The sequence below is a fragment of the Scyliorhinus canicula genome, chromosome 14 (assembly GCF_902713615.1).
Source record: "Scyliorhinus canicula chromosome 14, sScyCan1.1, whole genome shotgun sequence".
Taxonomy (NCBI): domain Eukaryota; kingdom Metazoa; phylum Chordata; class Chondrichthyes; order Carcharhiniformes; family Scyliorhinidae; genus Scyliorhinus; species Scyliorhinus canicula.
In genome coordinates, this window is record NC_052159.1 from 42,462,542 (window position 1) to 42,484,646 (window position 22,105).

General features: G+C 44.2%; 1 protein-coding gene across 4 annotated transcripts in view; it reads right to left on the reverse strand.

The window, feature by feature from the left end:
* The window catches only part of LOC119977793 (protein furry homolog), a 483,675-nt gene that overhangs the window by 74,572 nt on the left and 386,998 nt on the right, over window positions 1-22,105 (reverse strand). For all 4 annotated transcript variants that reach the window (XM_038819004.1, XM_038819002.1, XM_038819003.1 and 1 more), the window contains exons 45-50: window positions 18,926-19,023; window positions 18,658-18,828; window positions 8,723-8,863; window positions 5,030-5,209; window positions 436-597; window positions 226-300 (exon numbers count right to left, since the gene is read on the reverse strand). In XM_038819004.1, coding sequence (XP_038674932.1) covers window positions 226-300; window positions 436-597; window positions 5,030-5,209; window positions 8,723-8,863; window positions 18,658-18,828; window positions 18,926-19,023 — 827 coding nt within the window. The remainder of the gene's footprint in view (window positions 1-225; window positions 301-435; window positions 598-5,029; window positions 5,210-8,722; window positions 8,864-18,657; window positions 18,829-18,925; window positions 19,024-22,105) is intronic.

Below are 22,105 nucleotides of genomic sequence, written 5' to 3' on the forward strand. Positions count from 1 at the left end.
TTTACTGATTACTATTTATTATCCTGTAGTAACTGCAATTAGTTGCTTGATATATACAAAATACAATTAATGATAATGAATAATAATCTCCATTAATGATTTTGACAACCATATACTTAATAAATAGCTTGATACGACTTAAAAGTACACATTTCATATGATCTTTTGAAAAGTAAAACAAGATTTGGCTGTGGTGCAAGGACTGAGTGAATAAAGTCAACTTACAGAAGGATTTTTGGTTAGGCCTACATCCTGACCACACAATGTCAGAACATTCACCAATTTTTCTCGTGTTCTTTTCTGTAGAAGAGAAAATTATAACATCAAAACAATGTCACTTATCTATTTGTTCTCTTCATACACTGTGCATTGCTTTTAAGTATATATCTTGCAACATTTCACTGCGAGATAACAAATAACATATTTCAAGCATACCTGAGAGAATTGGGGTCTCTTCCAGCTCACAGGGACCAAAACATTTGAATTAGAGCTTGATGAGGTAGATGAGGTGCTTCGAGTAACGGCTATTGCTCTAGGTTTTCCATCCCTCCCAGATGGACCATGCAGATCATCATAACTTCTTCCAATCACAGGAGTCTCCAAAAAGAGAAAATTGTACAACAATCTTATCCCAGAAATCATTAATTAACTGACTCTAATATCCTGTATTCATTAAAAATCAATCTACAAAACAGGAAGTGGGTCTTAACAGTTAATATCTTCAAGAGATTCATGATCTCTAATCAATGGTTTATGGCATAGACAGAGTATACTGTTTAAGTTGCACACAATATAACCAATCATGGAGGAACCAGAAAATAATCAAGATTTATAATTAAAGTAGTAGAAATTGCATGAGTCATAAATATTTAATAAAAACATCAGTATTTATTTCATCTTTAGGAATTGCCAATATGTACTCTGTTAACTATAGGCTCAAACTATTTTCAGAGGTAAATGCTTTGTGTTTTACCAAATTTGCTAACAATTTTCATCTCTGTTAAAAAGGGATTTGTATCATAATGTAAAGTAAGATCGAATTAGGGTCCAAAAGTTTTAGATCATGCACCAATAGATTCAAAACCAGCTTCTTCCCCGCTGTTACCAGACTGCTGAATTGTCCTCTTAGTGTCTGAACTAATCTTATGGACTGAACTGATCTTTCTACGCACCTTCTCTACAGTTGTAGCGCAATATACCGTATACTTCACCCATTGTTTATGTTTATGTATTTTCATTATGTATTTATATACATCCACGTATTTATCGTATATTCTATGTTTTTATGTATAGAACAATCTGCCTGGAATGGATGCAGAACAATACGCTTCACTGTACCTCTAAATATGAATCTAAATTTACTCGATACATTGTTGTAATTTGGAAGTAATAGGATTGAAGGCAGTTAAAAATAAAATCCACAAAACTGACACTTGAAAAGCTTCCAATAACTCCTTATAATGATAAAAATGTTGTCCTTAAAACTTTCCACTATAGTTAGTTAGCCCATTGTATTGATTTTATAATAAACGTTTTCCATGTTCAATGGATCCATAGAAAGAGGCTTGATAAAAGTGTTTTTTTCAAATTTAGTTTATTTTTTCCTCTCAGATAAAGCATAATTTTTTCTTAATTATTTCATAGGATGTGGGTAAGACAGAATTTGTTGCCCATATCTAATTGCCCTTGAGCTGTGTAACTTGCTTGGCCATTTCAGAAGGCACTTAAGAGGAACATGGAGAGTGACTTAACCAAAACTTTTCTAAGAATGATAGTGAGTGGGAACCGCCACAAGCTTCCCTTACATAGATGATTTGGAGTTGGGGACCAAGGGCAATGTGTCCAGGTTTGCAGACGACACTAAAATGAGTGGTGAAGCAAAAAGTGCACAGGATACCGGAAGTCTGCAGAGGGATTTGGATAGGTTAAGTGAATGGGCTAGGGTCTGGCAGATGGAATACAATGTTGACAAACGTGAGGTTATCCATTTTGGTAGGAATAACAGCAAACGGGATTATTATTTAAATGATAAAATATTAAAACATGCTGCTGTGCAGAGAGACCTGGGTGTGCTAGTGCATGAGTCGCAAAAAGTTGGTTTACAGGAGCAACGGGTGATTAAGGCAGCGAATGGAATTTTGTCCTTCATTGCTAGTGGGATGGAGTTTAAGACTAGGGAGGTTATGCTGCAATTGTATAAGGTGTTAGTGAGGCCACCACTGGAGTACTGTGTTCAGGTTTGGTCTCCTTACTTGAGAAAGGACGCACTGGCACTGGAGGGTGTGCAGAGGAGATTCACTAGGTTAATCCCAGAGCTGAAAGGGTTGGATTACGAGGAGAGGTTGAGTAGACTGGGACTGTACTCGTTGGAATTTAGAAGGGATCTTATAGAAACATATAAAATTATGAAGGGAATAGATAGGATAGATGCCTCCTCCGGCATCTGGCCACCTCGCCTGCCAGCAACACCACGAGGGAAGCTTATGCGGGGTCCAAGATATTGACTATTGCATGCAATATCTGTAAGGAATTGGGAGAGGGTGTGAGATTGACAACCAGGGGTGTCCTTCACCCCGGGACCCTGTATTCTCCGATTGCCCCCCCCCCCCGCCCCAATCCCCTGCCATCCGACATGCACTGCTCATGCACCTTCCGGCCGCACAAGGGGCCCCTGTTCACCAGGTCCTACACATTGACCCCAGACACCCGCATGTAATGTTACATGAACAGGGCGCTGAACCCTCCCGGTGCACACGACCATCCTGGATGCTCGGATGTTGGTGTTGCTTCCTGCAGTGTGCAGACACAGTGTCTAGGCATCATGGTCTGTTGGGATGCTAGACAATAATTCCCACATGCTACATGGCACACCTACCCACTGGGATCAATTCCCAATTGGTAATAGCTTTCAGCCAGAGGGAGTTATGGGTGATCAGTTTGACAGGAGGGCTGAGGTTGTCCCCGGAGTGGTAAAACACAATCCTGGGGGTTGGCACTGGATATTCTGCCCCACCCCCCTCCGAGCACCGGGGCAGAAACTCTAGTGGCCCTGTGGCCATTGCCCAGGGATGAAGTTTTTCGCGTTCCCGCAGCAGCTCTTCTGTCAGCTTTACGTTTTAAAAAGGCATACTAATCAGCTGACCACTTACTGGGGAGGCCGTTCGATAAGGGGTCGCTCCCATCAATTGTATGGAGATTGGTCAAGTGATGATTATTGGTTTCTTGCCACGCTACAGCAGGATCCTGATTTTGGCAATGGGGACGGGCCATTTAGATCGCAAACAAATCGGCAGCCGGCGCAGTTCTCGATTTTGGCCTCTCCTGTGATCTAACGGCCTTGTTGCCCTCTCGCTTAAGGGCAACACAGCCATTAAATCGCGCCCATGGAGTCACATGTAGGCAGACTGCGCAAGGGCGAAGAATTTCCCCCATCCCTGAAGACCATTTGTGAACCAGATAAGTTTTCACCATGATAGTTGTCACCATTACTGAGACTAGCTTTATATTCAAGATTTATTAATTGAATATAAATTCAACCAGATGTCATGGTGGGTTTTGAACCCATAACCTCCCAAGTATTAGCCTGTGCCTTTGGATTACTAGTCCTGTGATATCACCACTATGCTATCATTTATGATTGATATTATTTTGTCTTTAGTAATATGTAAGTTTAACTAGATGTGGTATAAATCTTGTTCCCATTAACTATTGGCCCACAGTGCAAAATTGTCTTTATTCCGCACTAACTGCCAATTTCACTCAGAAAGATCAAATGATTGCTGGCGTGAGAAATGAAAAACGTGTAAACAGGGATTCCATTCCACTATGGTGAAATGAGGGAATAGCTCTAAAGAATATATCAGGAAAATACACCAACTTGCATTAATATTTTGCACATTTACATTTATATGTGCAAAATATCCCAGAGCAATTCACAGATCCATAATGAGGCAAAAATGGATGCCGAGCCAGAAAAATGATTCATAGAAAGAGTGTCTGGTCAAAGAGATGGTGTTTAAGGAAGAGCTGAAGGAAGAGAGGGAACACGAGAGGCAAAGAGATATAGGGAAGGAATTTCAAAACTGTGGAACTTAAATGGCTGAAGGCATGGTCACCGATGGTGGATTGAAGAGAATAGTGTTACGGAGTTGGAGGAATGGAAAATTCTGCATAGAGAGGAGGGGGAGGGGGGGAGTTGGAGGGTAAAGGAGAATACAGAGGTTTCATAGAATTTACAGTGGAGAAGGAGGCCATTCGGTCCATCGAGTCTGCACCGGCTCTTGGAAAGAGCACCCTACCCAAGCCCACACCTCCACCCTATCCCCATAACCCAGTGCCCCACCCAATACTAAGGGCAATTTTGGACACTAAGGGCAATTTAGCATGGCCAATCCACCTAACCTGCATATCTTTGGACTGTGGGAGGAAATCGGAGCACCCGGAGGAAATCCACGCACACACGGGGAGAACGTGCAGACTCCACACAGACAGTGATCCAAGCCGGGAATCGAACCTGGGACCCTGGAGCTGTGAAGCAATTGTGCTAACCACTATGCTACCCCCAAGAAGGGACTGATACACAAGAATTAGAACTTTAAATTGAAAGATTTGAGGGGCTGGAGTCAATATAGTTCAATAAGAAAAGGGATTTTTGAATGTGTTTCTGGAGTTGGAATGGATGGCCAGCAGGGAAAGCATTGGAATAGGTAGGTCTGCAGATTACAAAGGCATGGATGAGTTTTCAGCAGCAGATGGCCCTACGCAGAGCAGAATTACATTGAGATGGAAATAAGCAGTCTCTGTGCTGGATAGGATATGGGGTGGATTCTCCGGCCTCCCAGCTACATATGTTTTGGCAATGAGAGGCGGTGTGGCCTTCACTGGCAGAGGGATTCTCTGCTCCTGTCAATGGGAATTCCCATTGAAGTCACCCCATGCCATCAGGAAACCAGTGGGTGGTGATGTACTGCTGTAGGGACCGGAGAATTCCTGCCGTGGTATCAGAAGAGTAGCACAAGGACAAACATACCTCAGAAAAATCAAAGTGAAACTCCATTGTCTTGCCTGGTAATTCTTTCGAAGCATTTTTCCACATTCGATGCATATCTACTTGAGACGGGTCACTGTGTTGGCAAGATGGCAAGACCAGGCTTGCAGATCGATAGACTACTAGCTTAAGAATGTTCAAGGCTTCCTTCCAGTGAGCACTCTGTAAAGATAAAGCTAATATAAATGATTTCAAATATTTATGAAGAACTGGGCAACACGATGGTTAGCATTGTTGCCTCACAGCACTAGGGACCCAGGTTCAATTTCAACCTCAGGTGACTGTGTGGAGTTTGCACATTCTCTGCTTGGATTTCTTTTGAGTCCTCCAGTTTCCTCCCACAGTCCAAAGATGTGCAGGTTAGGCTGATTGGCCATTAAATTGCCCCTTAGTGTTCAAAAGGTTAGGTGGGGTTACTGGGATACAGGGATAATGAGGGGGCTTGGGCCTTGGTAGGGTGCTCTTTCAGAGGGTAGCTGCAGACTTGATAATGGCTTCCTTTTGCACTGCAGGGATTCTATTCTAATGCAGAGGTCTGTAATCCAAACTGGTATAAAAATTGACAGCATATTCATTTTAATTTATTGTTCACATAGCCGTGGTGTGGATTTTCCCCTGCATTTTTCTCTATTCAAATCACCTTTGGCAGTAGAGGTGTTGAAAGCATCTGTCCAAAGCAGGCAGGTGCTTCATTACCATATGCAAAAATAGGTGGGAAGGGCACCATGCTATTTTCTGGTCCATTTGCAGTAATGCTTTGTAAGAATGAGGCCTTGGGAGGGGAGGTGATGTATAAAATACATGAACATTCCTAAAGTAGGCTTTTCTAGTAGTTCCTTTTTTTTTTTTAAAAGACCTCAGCTTCCATTAAGGCTTTCATGAGCTTTGTGACTTATGATTTAAGTAGCTCCCCAGAGAAACTGTGTAAGCTTGCAGTTAAAATGTTGAAGATTTTTTACCTGCCCAAAGCCATGGGATTCTCATGGGCATATACAGATCAGGGTCCAATGACATAATTGGAATGCAGCTACTATATTAATGCTGGTCTGAATGAGGAACTTGCCAGGGCCTTCCTGTCAGGTAAAGTTATTTGAAAAATAGGATCCCGGTCTAAAAGAGAACATTCAAGACCAGGAGGTGCAAGAGTACTGTATTCCTCTGCAACCCCTAGAAAGAATGTTCTGGCCTCCCCAGGGCTTCCCTGAACCTTCTATTCCACATACTGGCAGACAGCCACGGGCTATACCAATTTCCAGAGGCCAGCTGTGTAACTGCCCAAGTGACAAAACTCAAAGGAAGAAGACATCAATCAAGTGCCATCGCTGCCCTTGTGTTTTCAATAATCCTTCTTCTTCAGGAAGCAGATGTAGTTGCCCCTTCTTATTCTCTTTCTGCACTGATACCTATTCATTAACAATCAACTGCCTCTACTTGCTGCAATGATCTACGACATGCAAAGCATGGTTACTGTAATGACTTAGGCCAGGCCTTTGAGATTGGCCAATTAGAATAAGAATTCCCTGATTAGTGGCCCAATCAGGGAATCCCTTTCTCTATGTATTATTATGGGCCAGGGTTTAGAAAACTCCAAAGTAGATCATGGAGTTCACCTGACCTATAACTGTTTATTAATTTTGGTTACAAGGAGCACAAGGGCCTTAAGCATTTTAATCAAAAAACAAAGTTTATTATATGAATTTAGTTAACATTTTTATAAACACACACAGTAAGCATTTTTATCAAACATAAATACTCCACACAGTACTCTATGTATAACCTTTAATAAATTCCCTTAACTGTTCCATTTTAATAACAACATCCCAAAAACCAGAAAACCTTTTACCAAAACAGTAGATTTGAATTCCTTCCAGGAAATGGTTATCACTTTTAAATTATCAAGTAACCTGGAGACAGCAGAGAGAGACTCCAAGATGCTTGTCTGTCTGAATACAGCAGCCAAATGTGAAAATTAAAGCAAAAAAACTCAGAGCCACAGAACAGCTCCCAGCTCCAAAACAAAAGTAAACCCCATAGCCACAGCCCAGCTCCACCCACACAATGACATCACCAAAGCCATTTGATCAGACAAAACATTTCTTAATGGGACACTCCCATAACAATGTAACAGGGAGTGTCAGATCCTCTGCACTCCCGGTGCAGACAGCAAGCTGAATGCACCTTGGTTGTTCGGCTGTTGGTTTTGTAAATAAAAGGAATTCTGGTGACGGGACTTCTGCCTCCGTGGACTTATTACAGTTACCATTTTGGTTACTTAAAACCTATTTGAACATGACAAAGTTCAGTTTGATCAGAATCCTTACTCCTAGGCATGGGATTAATTTTGTATTGCCTCAATCTTAGTGCATAGTTTGCAAAATCTGCTGGCCAGTTGCTAGCTATTGAGTCTCCTTGTAAGAGCTCTGAAAAGCTAGATTGCCACTCAATAATGAGCTACTTGTGGGGAAGTGGATAGCCACATACATAATTTTACACTGGTAATCAACCAGTATCTGCATATTAAGTGAATTTTGATTTATGTACCCAAAAGGCATTGTTAAACAGTGCCTCAATAGTCACACAGGTACAGTCAACTATGTTTTAATTTTAAACACGCCGCAAGTCGAGTTTGAATTCTGGTAGGCATTTAAATTTAAAAAGCTAATTTCCTATGACACTTGATGACAGAGATTATTTTTAAGGATGCCTTTATCTCTTTATTTCTTCAACATGAACACCTACATGACTGGTTGGGTCAAATGGCTTGTTTCTGCACTGTATATAGTATGTAATCCTGTGAAACTGCTGGGCCCAAGTACATGGGGGCTGGTTTAGCGCAGTGGGCTAAACAGCTGGCTTGTAAGGCAGAACAAGGGCAGCAGTGCGGATTCAATTCCCGTACTGGCCTCCCCGAACAGGTGCTGGAAAGTGGCGACTAGGGGCTTTTCACAGTAACTTCATTGAAGCCTACTTGTGATAATAAGCGATTATTAATTCACATGGAAATGCTTAACAGTGAATTTCCTTCCTCGGTCTTGGGTGATCACTGTAAATGGTGCAGGTAATCTACCAAAAGTATGTAAATGCTCCTCCTGTTCTAGAAAATGAGCCAGGTTGTGCAAATATTAGGTAGAATAAAAGTAAAATCCTGCTGAGGATTTGCTGCCATTGGAGGAGGTTCAAATCCAATAGCTTTAATTCAGTTTTGCGACATTGCCCAGTCACGAATAATTTATTGTAACCAATGGAAAACAACGTAAAAGCTACATTAACAGTCGTTGACAAGCTCTTAATTGTTAAGTAGTGGGTTTAAGTAACACTAGATTTCTCATGCTAATTAGTTCTGATGGTTAGAGCATGGTGCTAATAATGCCAAGGTGATAGGTTCAATCCCTGTACTGGACACAGATATGAGTCTATTTTAAAAAACAAGCAAGGTGGCTGTTATGTTCGGTCCCAAACGCTTTATGGCCAAGTGGTATAGGTCACAGAACTGGTAATCTTCAGACCTAGAACAATGCTCTGACGTTCAATGCTCAAATCCCACCATGGTAGATGGTCAAATTTAAACCCAATAGCTTTGCTACATGGAAAACTAGCATTGCTGATTTCAGGAACTGACGCGAATAGCAACAGCAAAGCCAAAAAGCAAAAACTCTTTGTTGGTCAATATTTTACCTGAATAAACTTTTCAATGATCTTCAGGACTTCCATGTTAAGTTGTTTAACAGGTATAGATGATAAGTCTACATGGCTTAGTAAGCTGTGAATGATCTGTAGTAATGACTGTTGCATGCTGGGAAGGCCTTTATCCAACAGCTGTTAGGTCAAAAGTATATTAATTAGCTAATTTCAAAGTTGATTCAACCTTCATGTCATTAAGCCAAGAGATTAATATAAATTAATTCTGAATACTGCCAAAACTGAATAATTGCATGTATATAAACATTAAATCTACTTATATTACTCTGTTATATTTTCCCGAATAAAATCAAAACTCCTTTATTGAGCACACATTTGAGTAAATTTGGACCAACAATTTAGAGATCTACAATTCAGATTCTCAAAAACTAAATCTGGACTCGGAATTCTGGGTTGGATTTTCACCGACTTGGGAGCCGTTTAAAAATGGCAGCAGTGTCCTGATTCTTGACCCCATTCAAAGAACAAAGGAAAGTGCAGCAGAGGAACAGGCCCTTCGGCCTTCCAAGCCTGTGCCGACCATGCTCTCCGTCTAAACTAAAATCTTCTGCACTTCCGGGGTCCGTATCCCTCTATTCCCATCCTATTCATGTTTTTGTCAAGATGCCCCTTAAATGTCACTATTGTCCCTGCTTCCACCACCTCCTCCGGCAGCGAGTTCAAGGCACCCACTACCCTCTGTGTAGAAAACATGCTTCATACATCTCCTCTAAACCTTGTCCCTCTCACCTTAAACCTATGCCCCCTACTAATTGACGCCTCTACCCTGGTAAAAAGCCTCTGACTATCCACTCTGTCTATGCCCCTCATACTTTTGTAGACCTCTATCAGGTCACCCCTCAACCTCCGTCGTTTCAGTGAGAACAAACCTAGTTCATTCAACCTCTCCTCATAGCTAATGCAAATTCCTGGGGTTTCCGATTTTCAGGAGTGTGTTTTAAGGGTGTGAGCTGCTTTGGGTCGTGGGCCCACACCAGCATTCCCAGCCTGGCAGGCTAGATTGCACTGATAAGACATATTTTGGTCCTCTGCAATTTCCATGGAGTTGGGTCAGCTTCTTAAATTCGTGGTTCTGACATCTTAGAGGTATTGTGAACCTAGTCTGCATGAGGGAACATTTTGAAAGGCAAGTTTAAAAGACCCTCTGCATGCCCCCATGTCACATCTACCCCTTATTGTCCCTCATTCACCCAACCCCTATGCACCCCCCAAGCAAAGGATTCCCCCCCAAACAACCCCTTTGGCCCATTATGCACCCTCTTAATCTTGTATTAATAAAATAAATTTGGCATCGATCAGAAAGGGAGTGAGATGTCAATCAAGCAATCAAGCAATATTTTTCCTGGGATTCAGGCTCTCCAACAAGCTAATAATAATAAATAATAATCTTTATTGTCGCAAGTAAGCTTACATTAACACTGCAATGAAGTTACTGTGAAAAGCCCCTAGTCACCACATTCCGGCCGGCGCCTAATCGGGTACACAGAGGGAGAATTCAGAATGTCCAATTCACCTAACAGCATGGGCGGGACGCTCTGACCCCCTCTGAGTGGGAGACTCGGCGGGGGTTGGCATGAATCCCGCCCCCGCCGTCCTCTCAATTCGCCCGCCCCCAAAAACCGGCCCGGCGTGAGTCGTGCCGCCCGCCTCGGAGAATGGCGGGGTCCGGCACGATTCAATGGCCGCCGGGGTCCCCCGAATTCTCTGGCCCGCGATGGGCCGAAATGCCGCCCGCCTGTAGCCGGACCCGCCGGCGTAAATCAGAGTAGGTCCCTTACTGGCGGGACCTGGCGGCGCAGGCAGGCTCCGGGGTTCCTGCGGGGTCGTGGGGGCACCTGGACCCGGGAGGTGCCCCCACGATGTTCTGGCCCGCGGTCGGGGCCCACCGATCCGTGGGCGGGCCTGTTCCATGGGGGCACTCGATTACTCCGCATCGGCCGTTGTGGTCCTTCGCGATGGCCAATGCAGAGACGAACCCTCCCGCGCATGCGCGGGGATGACAGCAGCACGTGCTGGCGCACCTGCACATGTGCCAACTCGCACCGGCCAGCAGAGGCCCTTCGACGCCGGTTGGCGTGGCGCCAGGCCCCTATCCCGCCGGCCGGCAGGGCGCAAACCACTCTGGGGCGGGCCTAGCCCCTTGAAGTGTGGAAGATTCCGCACCTTTAGGGCGGCCCAACGCCGGAGTGGTTCACGCCACTCCATCCCGCCGGGACCACCCGCCCCGCGGGGTACGGGAGAATCCCACCCCATGTCTTTTGGGACTTGCGGGAGGAAGCCGGAGCGCCAGGAGAAAACCCACACAGATACAGGGAGAACATGCAGACGCCACACACAGACAGAGACCCAAGCCGGAAATTAAACCTGGGACCCTGGAGCTGTGAAGCAACAGTGCTAACCATTGTGCTACCGTACCACCCCTAATGAAGCTCTGGGCTCTCAGCCAAGCCTCATTACATGTTCTTAATCAAGAGTCACAACATCCATTCATGTATTAAAACACCCGAGTCCCAGGGAAAACTTGATTGACAGTTCTGGCTCTCTGATCTAAGCTGTAAAGCTTCAAGTACTTGCAGTTTTTAAATTCTTTCACGTGATCCATCATCGCCCTTGAACGGAGTGGCTTGCTAAGCCATTTTAGAGGGCAGCTGTGGGTGTCACATGTAGGCCAGACCAAATAAGAATGGCAGAATTTCTTCCCATGGAATGCCATAGTCAGGCATTAGGGGATGCCTGGGTGCATACTTTTGCATGGGGAGCATGAAAAGCCATAGGGTATGGGTAAGAGCGGGGGCATGCCTTGGCCGGAGGGGGGGGGGGGGGGGAGGGGGTGGAAATTTAGGGCACACAGGGGTTGTTTTGGGGGTACATCTTGTCATGGGGAGGGGGGGGGGGGGGGGGGGAAGGCATAAGGTGCCGTAGCGAAAGATGCGGGGGTAAGAAGCGGCATAGTTGGGTGGGGTTTGAGGGATGGGGTGTGGAGCGTTTTTCTGTTATTATAACTGGGATGATGTCCCACAGCACCGAGGTCGGCCTTTTAATCTGTCTCTCTCCACACCTTGTGGCTGTATTCAAACTTTTCCCGGTTGGCTGCTCCGACTGCAGCCGCACCCATTGTGCCCCCAATGAAAATCCCATCCATGCCGGCACTTTCTTTGGAGGAGGGCGGGCTGAGCCAGGAATTTTCTTGATTCCTGCTCTGCACCTTGAGGAGAAACTACAGCCTCCTACTACTGCGAAAAGTCAAAAGAATGGAAGTTCCTTTTCATGCCTTTGGGCATAGGGATATTGTTCTATTGTCTAATGACAGCAACATTATTTTTCTGTCAAGGAGAATGACTAAGATCTGCTACCATTCCATCTGTGGCTTAATGTGGATGAAGCCAATATTAAAGGCTTGGATTTTCATAATGGGGGAGAGCCCATCTATTGTTTTTTTTCAAAAATCCGATTACTGATCGTGAAAAATTAACAAAATAACAATTCATTCAAGTTACAATAACAAAGAACATGACAAACAATCAAAAGAACAAATTATATTAACCCCACCCAACATTAAACCAAACCCCTTAACAACTGACGGTGATCGGCTTTTTAGAAAAGGAAATGAATAGCTGCCACATTAGGTAGAATCCTTCTACCATCTCCCAATGGTGTACTTGACCTTCTCCAAATGTAAGAATGACACAAGGTCATCTAACCAAGCCAAGGAACTGGGCAGAGCAGAAGATTTCCACCCAAGCAGAACTTGTCTCCGGGCTATTAATGAGGCAAAGGCGAGGACAGCCGCCTTCACACCATTTTGCAGATACCCCAAAAATGGCCACCAGTGGACATGGTTCCAGATGGACATTAAATATCTCTGACACGGTGTTGAAGAAAGAGGCCCAAAAGCTGACTAACTTGGGACAAGACCAGACATACAAGTGTGGTCAGCCAACTCCCGAGAACAACGCTCACACCTGTCCTCCACCTCAAAGGAAAACCCGCTCATCCTCGCTTTGGTCAGGTGAACCCTGCCCACCGCCTTGAATTGGATTAGACCAAACCGAGCGCATGAGGACATGCAGTTGACCCTGCGAAGAACCTCGCCCCATACCCATCATCCAGAATAGGAACTAATTCACCCTTCCATTTCATTTTTACCTCATTCAATGGATTTGGCCGTATATGCGTGAAATATTTCCCCCACCAGACCCAGTCAAAGACAAAATCCTCCTCAACAGGGAGGGTGGTGGTGCCAAGGGGAAAGTCGGACTAGCCTTCAGCGAACAATCGGGAATCTGAAAGTATCTAAACAGATTGGAACCAGGGAGTTGAAATTTCTTTGACAGCTCCTTAAAGCTGGCAAATCTTCCCTCCATGAACAAGTCCTCATACCTTTACAAACCCTCCCCCTCCCATGACCTAAATGTCGAGTCTAACCCGCTGGCAAAAAAAAATGATTATTGTAGATTGGGGCCAGCAAAGACATGGAAATAAGTTTAAACTGCTGTCTGGATTGCTTCTAGATGCTCACGGTGGGCACCACTACCAGATTCAAGGAAAATCTTTCCAGAGGGAATGGCAACGATGTAGTTACTAATGCACCTTACGGGAACTCGCCTCCATTTGCCCCCATATGGAACCTCAATCACTAAACCACCCCAGTATCTTCTCAATATTGGCTGCCTAATAGTAAAATAATTGGGTAAAGCCAAATCTCCAAATGGCCTATCTCTCTGGAGGAATGCCTACGGATCCTTGGGGTCTTACCCGCCAAATAAATGAGGATGCTAATTTATTAATTTTGACAAAGAAGGATTTGGGAAGAAAAGTGGGGAGACAGTGAAAAAATAAATAAAAACCTCAGCAACACATTAGTTTTAATAGTCTGAACCCTGCCCGCCAAGGACAGGGAAGGCTATCTCACTTATATAAGTCAGATTTGGCCGCATTAACCAGGGTAGTATAATTTAATTTATGAAGGGAGGCACAATTGTGGGTCACCTGGTTCCCAGATAAGAAAAGCTAGATCTGGCAAGGCGAAAAGGTAACATCCCTAGATGGGCTCCCACCCCGGTGGGTTAACCGGGAAGTATTCGCTCTTATCCAGATTCAACTTATATCCAGAGAAGGAGCCAAAGCTCGCAAGCAGCTTCATTATCTCATCCATAGTGGAGACTGGGTGCGCAATATAAAGAAGCAGGTGATCCAAGTATAAGGGCATCCTATGCTCCACCCCTCCCTAATAATATGCCCATCCCCAATATCCAAAAACCTCAGCCATCCTGCCAGCCCATGTTTCTTTACAAAGGAATCCTGCTCCGGCGTATCAAAAAAAGTCTGCTTAAAAGTCACTCTTAGCCGTGCTGGGTGCACCACCCAAAACGGTTTTTATACAGGGCAGCTTTAGCCTTGTTGAACGTTGTCTGCTTCTTTGCCAGCTCTGCTCCCACGTCCTGATAAAACCTGATAGCGTGGTTTTCCCATTTGTAGTTGCAATGCTCCTTTGCCATCTCAGGACACACTCTTTTCTTGGAAGCTGTGAAACTTCATAATTACTGTGGTTCATTGGAATGGGGCTTCTGTTGAGAGTGTCCAGTGGGACTGGTCGAGCTCAGGAGGGGATGTGAGTTTATCCTCCCTCACCATCCTCCCAAACATCTTTGCAAAATACTCTATGGGAGTTGGGCCTTCCATCACTCTCACAATCCCACAATTTGGATATTTTGCCTCCTGGAATGAGTCTTCAAATTATTCACTTTGGTCCAGTGCTTTCGCATTGGCCATCAGCGGGGCTGTTTAGCACACTGGGCTAAATCGCTGGCTTTGAAAGCAGACCAAGGCAGGCCAGCAGCACGGTTCAATTCCCGTAACAACCTCCCCGAACAGGCGCCGGAATGTGGCGACTAGGGGCTTTTCACAGTAACTTCATTGAAGCCTACTCTTGACAATAAGTGATTTTCATTTTCATTTCAGAGATATCTCCGCTTCCAGAGAGGCAATGTGGTTGTTATGCTTCGAAAGGGCCACCTTCATGCCTTGTATCGTGTCACCGTGCACTTTTACTATTTCATTGGGTCTCTCCAACGCCAAATGAAAGGGAGCCAAGGCCTCTTCCATCGAATTATGGAGGTCTCCCAACACAACCCAGCAGTATTAAGTATCTCGGCAGTTAGTGGAGTGGCCAGAAGGTGCCTCCGCCATTTCCTACACCTGAGAAGCCTCTGATTCAATCAACAAGCTTTTACTTTCAGGCTTTTTCCCACTGGGTTTTCTAGGCATTTCACCTATGTCAGCACCTTATTCCATTAAACAAGTGGGGTTTTAAATGAAAAATAAACTCCTGAAACTAAGAGAAAAGGACTAAATGGACAGTGCCCAAGAGGGAGCCACCTCGTGCATGACTTCTACCTATATAATGCCACTGGAAGTCTGAACTCATCAGTTGTTGTGTCAATGGCAGAAATGGCCCAAATCTGGTAGCCCCATCCCTGAATCATGGGTTCGGGAACGAGCCCAGGTCAGGTTCTGCAACTGCCCATGGATTGGTGTGAGAGATGTTGAAACCTGACATGCGCAGATTGGAAATGGTAGGAGTAGGTTTGAACTATCTGGATTTATTTTGATAGCTAACGTACCCTTTTGGGAGGTATCTTTGGATATGGTCCCAGGGCACTTTTGGGAGAGGTCAGGTGCCCTTTGTGATTTCTAAAGTGGGCACGAATATGTGTAAAATGTACACCAACTCATTGGAAATGTGAATCCCATGGGACTGTCAAAAACTGTCAAGATCAACTGTCAAAAGTATCAGGATGAACTGCCCAGGGGAGATGTCAGACTGTCAAGGCATTTAAAACTCTTGTTTTCTAACTCTGAAAGAGACTGTCTGGAGTTTTTTTTTTAAATGGCTTGCTATTTCCCTTTGTCTGCAAACATAAACCTTAAGGCTACTAGTACTATATTAGTGCTGCATGTTAGATTTCACAAATGTTCACTTTCACAGTAGGGTGCCTGCCATTTCAGTTTGAATGATTGCTCCAAATTGTTATCTGAAGTGGGACTATGAATTTCAATACTTGATCTTATTAAGGGATTTTACAATTGTGTGAAATGGTTGTTGTAAGGGATAATACACTTATGAAGGAATGTAAATGTAACAAATGTTTTTTTATGAATGAGAATGTTTTTGATAAAAATAACATTTGCAATAGACACTTTGAACTATTTTATTTAAACTCAGCATGCGTGGATACTGGATGGGTTGGTGATAGGTGGAGGGTCACGTGTTTGCACTAAGTTGGCATAGGGGTTAGAAAGGGCAGGGGATGGAGGGCATAGGTTGGCATGAGGGGCCCTGTAGGTGGGCCAGGGAATAGCTTGATATGGAGTGCACAAAGGGCCACGAGGTTGGCCAGAGGGCATAGGTTAGTATGGAGGGTTTGAAAGGCCATGAGGGTGGGAAGGGGTTGCATATGTTTGTATGGAGAATATGAGGGCCATGGGTTTTTGGTGGGGGCATGAGGTAACATGGATGGACCACAGGGAGTGGGTTGGGATCGAGGGTTATTTTATATTCTTTCTTTAAAAAAACTTTTGACAGTGCTAGTGCACTGAGCAGGCCTTTGGTCCAGACCGTTTCTGCACATGTCATCCTCCACACTTGATCTAGGGTCATCCGGCCCAACTCCCAAGGAACCATGCCACCCCAGAACAAAAATCCCACCTTTTGGGTCACTTTCTCCTCGGTCGGGTTTGGGAAGTGGGGAACCTGTTCCAACTCTGCACTTTTGAACCAGAAGCTAAAATCCAGGCCAAAGGGTTTGTTTAGGTAACTAGGCAGAGGTTGCATACTGTGATGTTGTACGAATTAAGTAATGGCATGATGGGAAAACTGGTCAACTACTTGGTACAATGTAGGAAAAGCTGACCTAGCCATTCCAATATGCCAGACCCCTGTAAGACTGATAAGGCTGACTCCGCATAACTTAAAGAATGAATAAGATCAGAGAAGGTCAAGCTATTCCAAAATGCCTGACCTCTGTAAATTTTGATAAGGTTAACTCCTCATGACCCAGGGCTGCATGAGTAAGACAAGATAAGGTCAGGGATGAAGGAGTCACCGACTTTTTAATGTTCTATCAAAGGACAAAATAATGGTATGAGTGATGAGACAAAGAGTCCCAGGAGGTCAGCAGGTTGTGCCTGTTTTATGACACTGCTTATGTTTCTACCTCTGATCGAATTCCTGACTAAGCTGTAGTCACGCATCACTGATAATGTATAAATACTGAACTGATTTTCTGTGTAAGCACGGACTTGAGGAGGAATTAGAAGTGTGTAACAACTGCTCTCTGAACTCAAGTTGCAGCCAATACTGCATGCAGTCTTTTTGTAAATAAAGACTACTTATTTTGTCGGAACTAACTTTGTTGAGTCTTTCTACCAGTCAATAAGAAGGAATAATATTTACTTCTACAATACTTGCCTCCTTATTTTGAATAATTGGATGTGTATTACCACAAGGCTTCACTTCATGAGACGTATCACATGTCAGATATATTCATCAATTCCTTAAGTTCAGGATACCAACTATCCATTAAACCAACAATTAAAAATTAGAAATAGTGTAAACTTACCCTGTCATTATGGGTAGAATTCTCCCATCTGTGACTAAGTCCTGTGGTGGGGGTGGGAACTGGGAGTGTTTAGCGCTGTGAAGGCCAGCGGGAAGCTATGTCATATCGACCTCATTAATTATGTACCTGGGGTTTAGCATAGTATTATCTGGCGGGGGTGAGGGCATGATGGCACTATATTGTATATGGGTTCTGTATTTAAAGCCACCCAGCATCATTGTCCCACCCATTGAAGGAAAAAGATGAACCTTCAGGAACATTGAGGCTGAAAGATGGACCTCCTCGATGACACTGAACAGGGAAGATCAACCTGTCAGTACTCCCTCCACCCACTGCTGTGGTGTTTGGGGGTCCAGGGTTCCTGGTGGCTTCCATCTGAATTCTGAGGCAGCCCCAGGCATTGTTCAAGCAAGCCTGACTTCTGCAAGCCATGTTGTTCCAGACATGTTCTGGATCGGCGTGTTTTTCTATTGGCATTGTGGAGAATTGGGTGTGGGTCGGCGATTCTGGTCGGGCCTTCATTAGCATCTTATTAGCAGGATGAAAATCAGTTTTACGCTGGCCTCCAGCAGGTTTCCCGATCCGCCATGCAGCACAAGATACCACAGGAAATTTTGGATTCCCGCCAAATGCTTCCTTTCTGCTTACCATTGAATCCACTGGTGAGGGCATGGGAGAATTTCACCCGAAGTCTCAAGCGTTGGTTGTAACTGTACAGTAAAATCTATCAGAACAGGATTTTAGCTAAAACAGTACTGATGAATTGTGCAGATTTTATTTCTCAGTGTAAGGTGAACAGTATTTCTCTTTAAAGAGAAATGGGGGTGGGGTGGGACATGAGATGGCATGGAAGAGACATGGGTGGTGTGTGGGGATAAGGGGATGTGAGGGGTGTTTTATGTTTGCTTAAAACTTTGATACATTGAACTCAAACTACCAAACTGGACTAAATTTGGGCATTCAAAACCTACCAAATTGCGAATGATTAGGGTTTGGAACAACACTGCATTACTGCTTCTTAGTTATAAAAACAAAATACTGCAAATCTGATACAAAAATAGAAAGTACCGGAAACACAGTAGGTCAATCAATGTTTTTGTAGAGAGACAAATATAGTTGTCTTCAGAACAATTTTAAAGAAGAGTACAAAGATTTTACTGTCTATTTTGCTATATCTTTATAGCTTTTCCAGTTTTAGTTCCATGTGAAACAAATTCAGATTACAATACTGAACAATGTACATTTAAAGAAACCAAAATACTATCAGCAAAAAATATATATTACACACACCTCTGCCAGATACGTAACAAGGTTCAAAGTAATTTCAGCGAAAGACTCGTGAAGGTAACGGCAAACAACATTAACCCATGTAGCACAATCTCGTGTATAGCTGTGGGTCTTATACAAGGTCATTACATGTGCCAAGTTGGAAAGCTTGGGGTTTTTTTCTTCCAAACAGACCTAACAGGGAAGTACACAAAAACATTACACGGTTAACTTTTAAAACAAGTTTGTTGTAATAAATTTGCTTGTCAAATGTACTGCCAAAAGCACAAACCTGGGCAATGCGATCGGCAGAATCCTTGCAGAACTGGGTAGGGTTATCAAAGTGCTGAATCAAATGTGGAAGGAGGCAGAGAACATTCAAGGGGAATCCTGAAATAGCCAAATAATGCAAAGATAACTGAAAAACTACTGCATTATGATCAATTGCTGAAGTTAGTTTCTTGAACTCTTTCTATTAAACCCCTTTAATTTCTTTGTGCTGCCACACATATGCACGGTTTCCCTGAACATAGCCTGTGAGGTACTGTGCGGGAACACTGTTCACCAGATCTTTATCATTTCTCGTTTTTGTATTTTATGCTTCATAATTGTTAATCAGAGACAGAGAGCAGATAATTGGTGTAAAAGTCACATGGCAAAATCCTGGTCTTGAGGCATCACAAATTAAATTGATAGCATCTTGAAATCATAATATTATGGCATCTCTGTAGGGATAGTTAGTCTCACACAAAGATCCACTGCTTTCAAGATTCAATTTAAAAACATAAAATGGGGATAAAGTGAGAGATATGTGCAAAAAGATTGTATTTGTAAAACCCTAGCAAAAGAGGCTAACTTATATTGTATGATAAGCTAAACTTCATTTTAAATATATAAACGTAATACCTCACATTCTGTGGTGGATTTGTTCCATTCTTTGCTGTATTCTATATTTTCTCTTTGGGCTGTAATTTCCTTGGCCTTGACATGTATTATTTAACATTTATTCAAGTGTCAATTACATGTGCAAATCAAATGAGAATAAGATCCACTTCATCAATACAATTAGCTCTCTCATAAAATTTACATCAGTAGAGGTAATAGGTTGCAAAACTAAAGTTCCAGGAACCCTTGTCACTGAGAAAATTAGGACACTCTATTGCTTTTTACACTCTTTTAACCAATTTACAATTCCTGCTTGAATTTGTGAAATCATTTAATGATTTTTGGGAAATGTTTGTGGTCTTTTTAAAGAAGTATTTTCATAACAATATTACAGCAATGTAATAAATCAAAATCTAAATAACTTAAAATCTAAGTAAAACAAAATCTAGGATATTCCTAGGATACAGCTGGGGTTACCAATGTTCCGAAAGAAATCCAGGAAAAGAATGATAGGGGCATTATATATATATATATATATAATTGGCCAGGTGTTCCATTCAGGACTGGATTCGAAGACCGGGGGGGGGGGGGTAGCAATTCTGATCTGTAAGGGTGTGGCATTCTAGGCTGGGAGAATTGTGGCAGATAAGGGGGGCAGGTATATAATGGTGAGTGGAAAGTGGGAGGGGGTCCGGGTGGTGTTTGTGAACGTCTATGCGAATTGGGATGATGTGGAGTTTGTGAGACGCATGCTAGGCAAATTCCCGGACTTAAGAGTCACACAACCTGATCATGGGGGGGAGACTTTAACACAGTCATTGACCCCAAGCTGGATCGGTCGAAGTCTAGGACAGGGAAGCAACTGGCAGTGGCGAAGGAACTGAAGGGTTTTATGGAGCAGATGGGGGGGGGGGGGGGAGAAGAAGAGAAGGTGGATCTCTGGAGGTTTGCGCGGCCGAGAGCGAAGGAGTTCTCTTTTTTCTCCCACGTTCATAAGGTTTATTCCCGCATAGACTTCTTTGTCTTGAGCAGGGCGTTAATCCCAAAGGTGGCGGGGACAGAATACTCAGCAATCACAGTCTCGGACCATGCCCCGCACAGGGTGGACCTGCGGCTTAGTGAGGAGAGGGAAGCGCCCACTCTGGAGACTGGATGTGGGGCTGCTGGCGGACGAAGTGGTTTGCGGGCGGATTAGCAGGAACATCTAGGATTACCTGGAAACAAACGATATGGGTGAGGTAGCAGCGGCAACGGTCTGGGAAGCTCTGAAGGCAGTTCTTAGAGGGGTACTCATCTCAATTCGATCCCATAGGGAAAAGTGAGAAAGAGCGGGGAAGGAGAGACTGGTGGAGGAGATACTCCAAGTGGACAGGAGATACGCGGAGGCCCCCGAGGCGGAGCTACTGAGGGAGCGGTGGAGTCTGCAGGCGGAGTTTGAACTGCTGACCACAGGGAAAGCGGTAGCACAGCTGAGGAAGGCAAGGGGGGCAGTCTATGAGTACGGGGAGAAAGCAAGTAGAATGCTGGCATACCAACTGCGAAAGAGGGAGGTGGCCAGGGAATTCGGGGGAGTAAAGAATAAGGAGGGTAACATGGTCTTGGATCCAGCGGGGGGATGAACAGAGACTTTAAGGAATTCTATAGTAAACTATACGAGTCAGAGCCCCCGACGGGATGAGGCAATTTTTGTACCAGTTGAGGTTTCCAAAGGTGGAAGAGGACCTAGTGGAGGGGCTGGGGGCCTCTATTGAATTGGAGGAGATTGTCAAGGGCATGCAATCGGGTAAAGCCCCTGGGCCAGACGGTTATCAGGTAGAATTCTAGAAGAAATTTTCGGAAATATTGAGCCCACTCCTGATGAGGACCTTCAATGAGGCTAGAGAGAAAGGAACCCTCCCCACAACAATATCACAGGCTTTAATCTCACTCATTCTTAAACGAGGGAAGGACCCAGAACATTGCGGGTCATACAGGTCGATTTCACTTTTAAACGTGGATGCCAAATTGTTAGCCAAGATTCTGGCCACAAGAATTGAGGATTGCGTCCCAGGGGTGATAGAGGAAGACCAGACTGGGTTTGTTAAAGGCAGACAACTCAATACCAATGTCCGGAGACTTTTGAATATTATTATGATGCCCTCAGAGGCGGAGGTGGTAACAGCGATGGACCCAGAGAAAGCCTTTGACCGGGTGGAGTGGGAGTACCTGTGGGAAACGCTGGGGAGGTTCGGGTTTGGTGAGGGCTTTATTGGCTGTGTGAAATTGCTGTACCAGGCACCTGTAGCAAGTGTATGTACAAACCGGCTGAGGTCGGGATACTTCGAGCTTCACCGGGGAACGAGGCAAGGGTGTCCCCTCTCCCCGTTACTATTTGCACTAGCTATAGAACCACTAGCTATGGCGCTGAGAGCCTCGAGGAACTGGTTCGGGGGGGTGGAACACTGGGTCTCGTCATACTTGGATGATTTGTTGCTGTACATTTCGGACCCTGTGGAGGGGATGGAGGAGATTCTGCGGATCCGGAGGGATTTTGGTAGTTTTTCAGGGTACAAACTGAACATGGGAAAGAGCGAGTTGTTTGTGATCG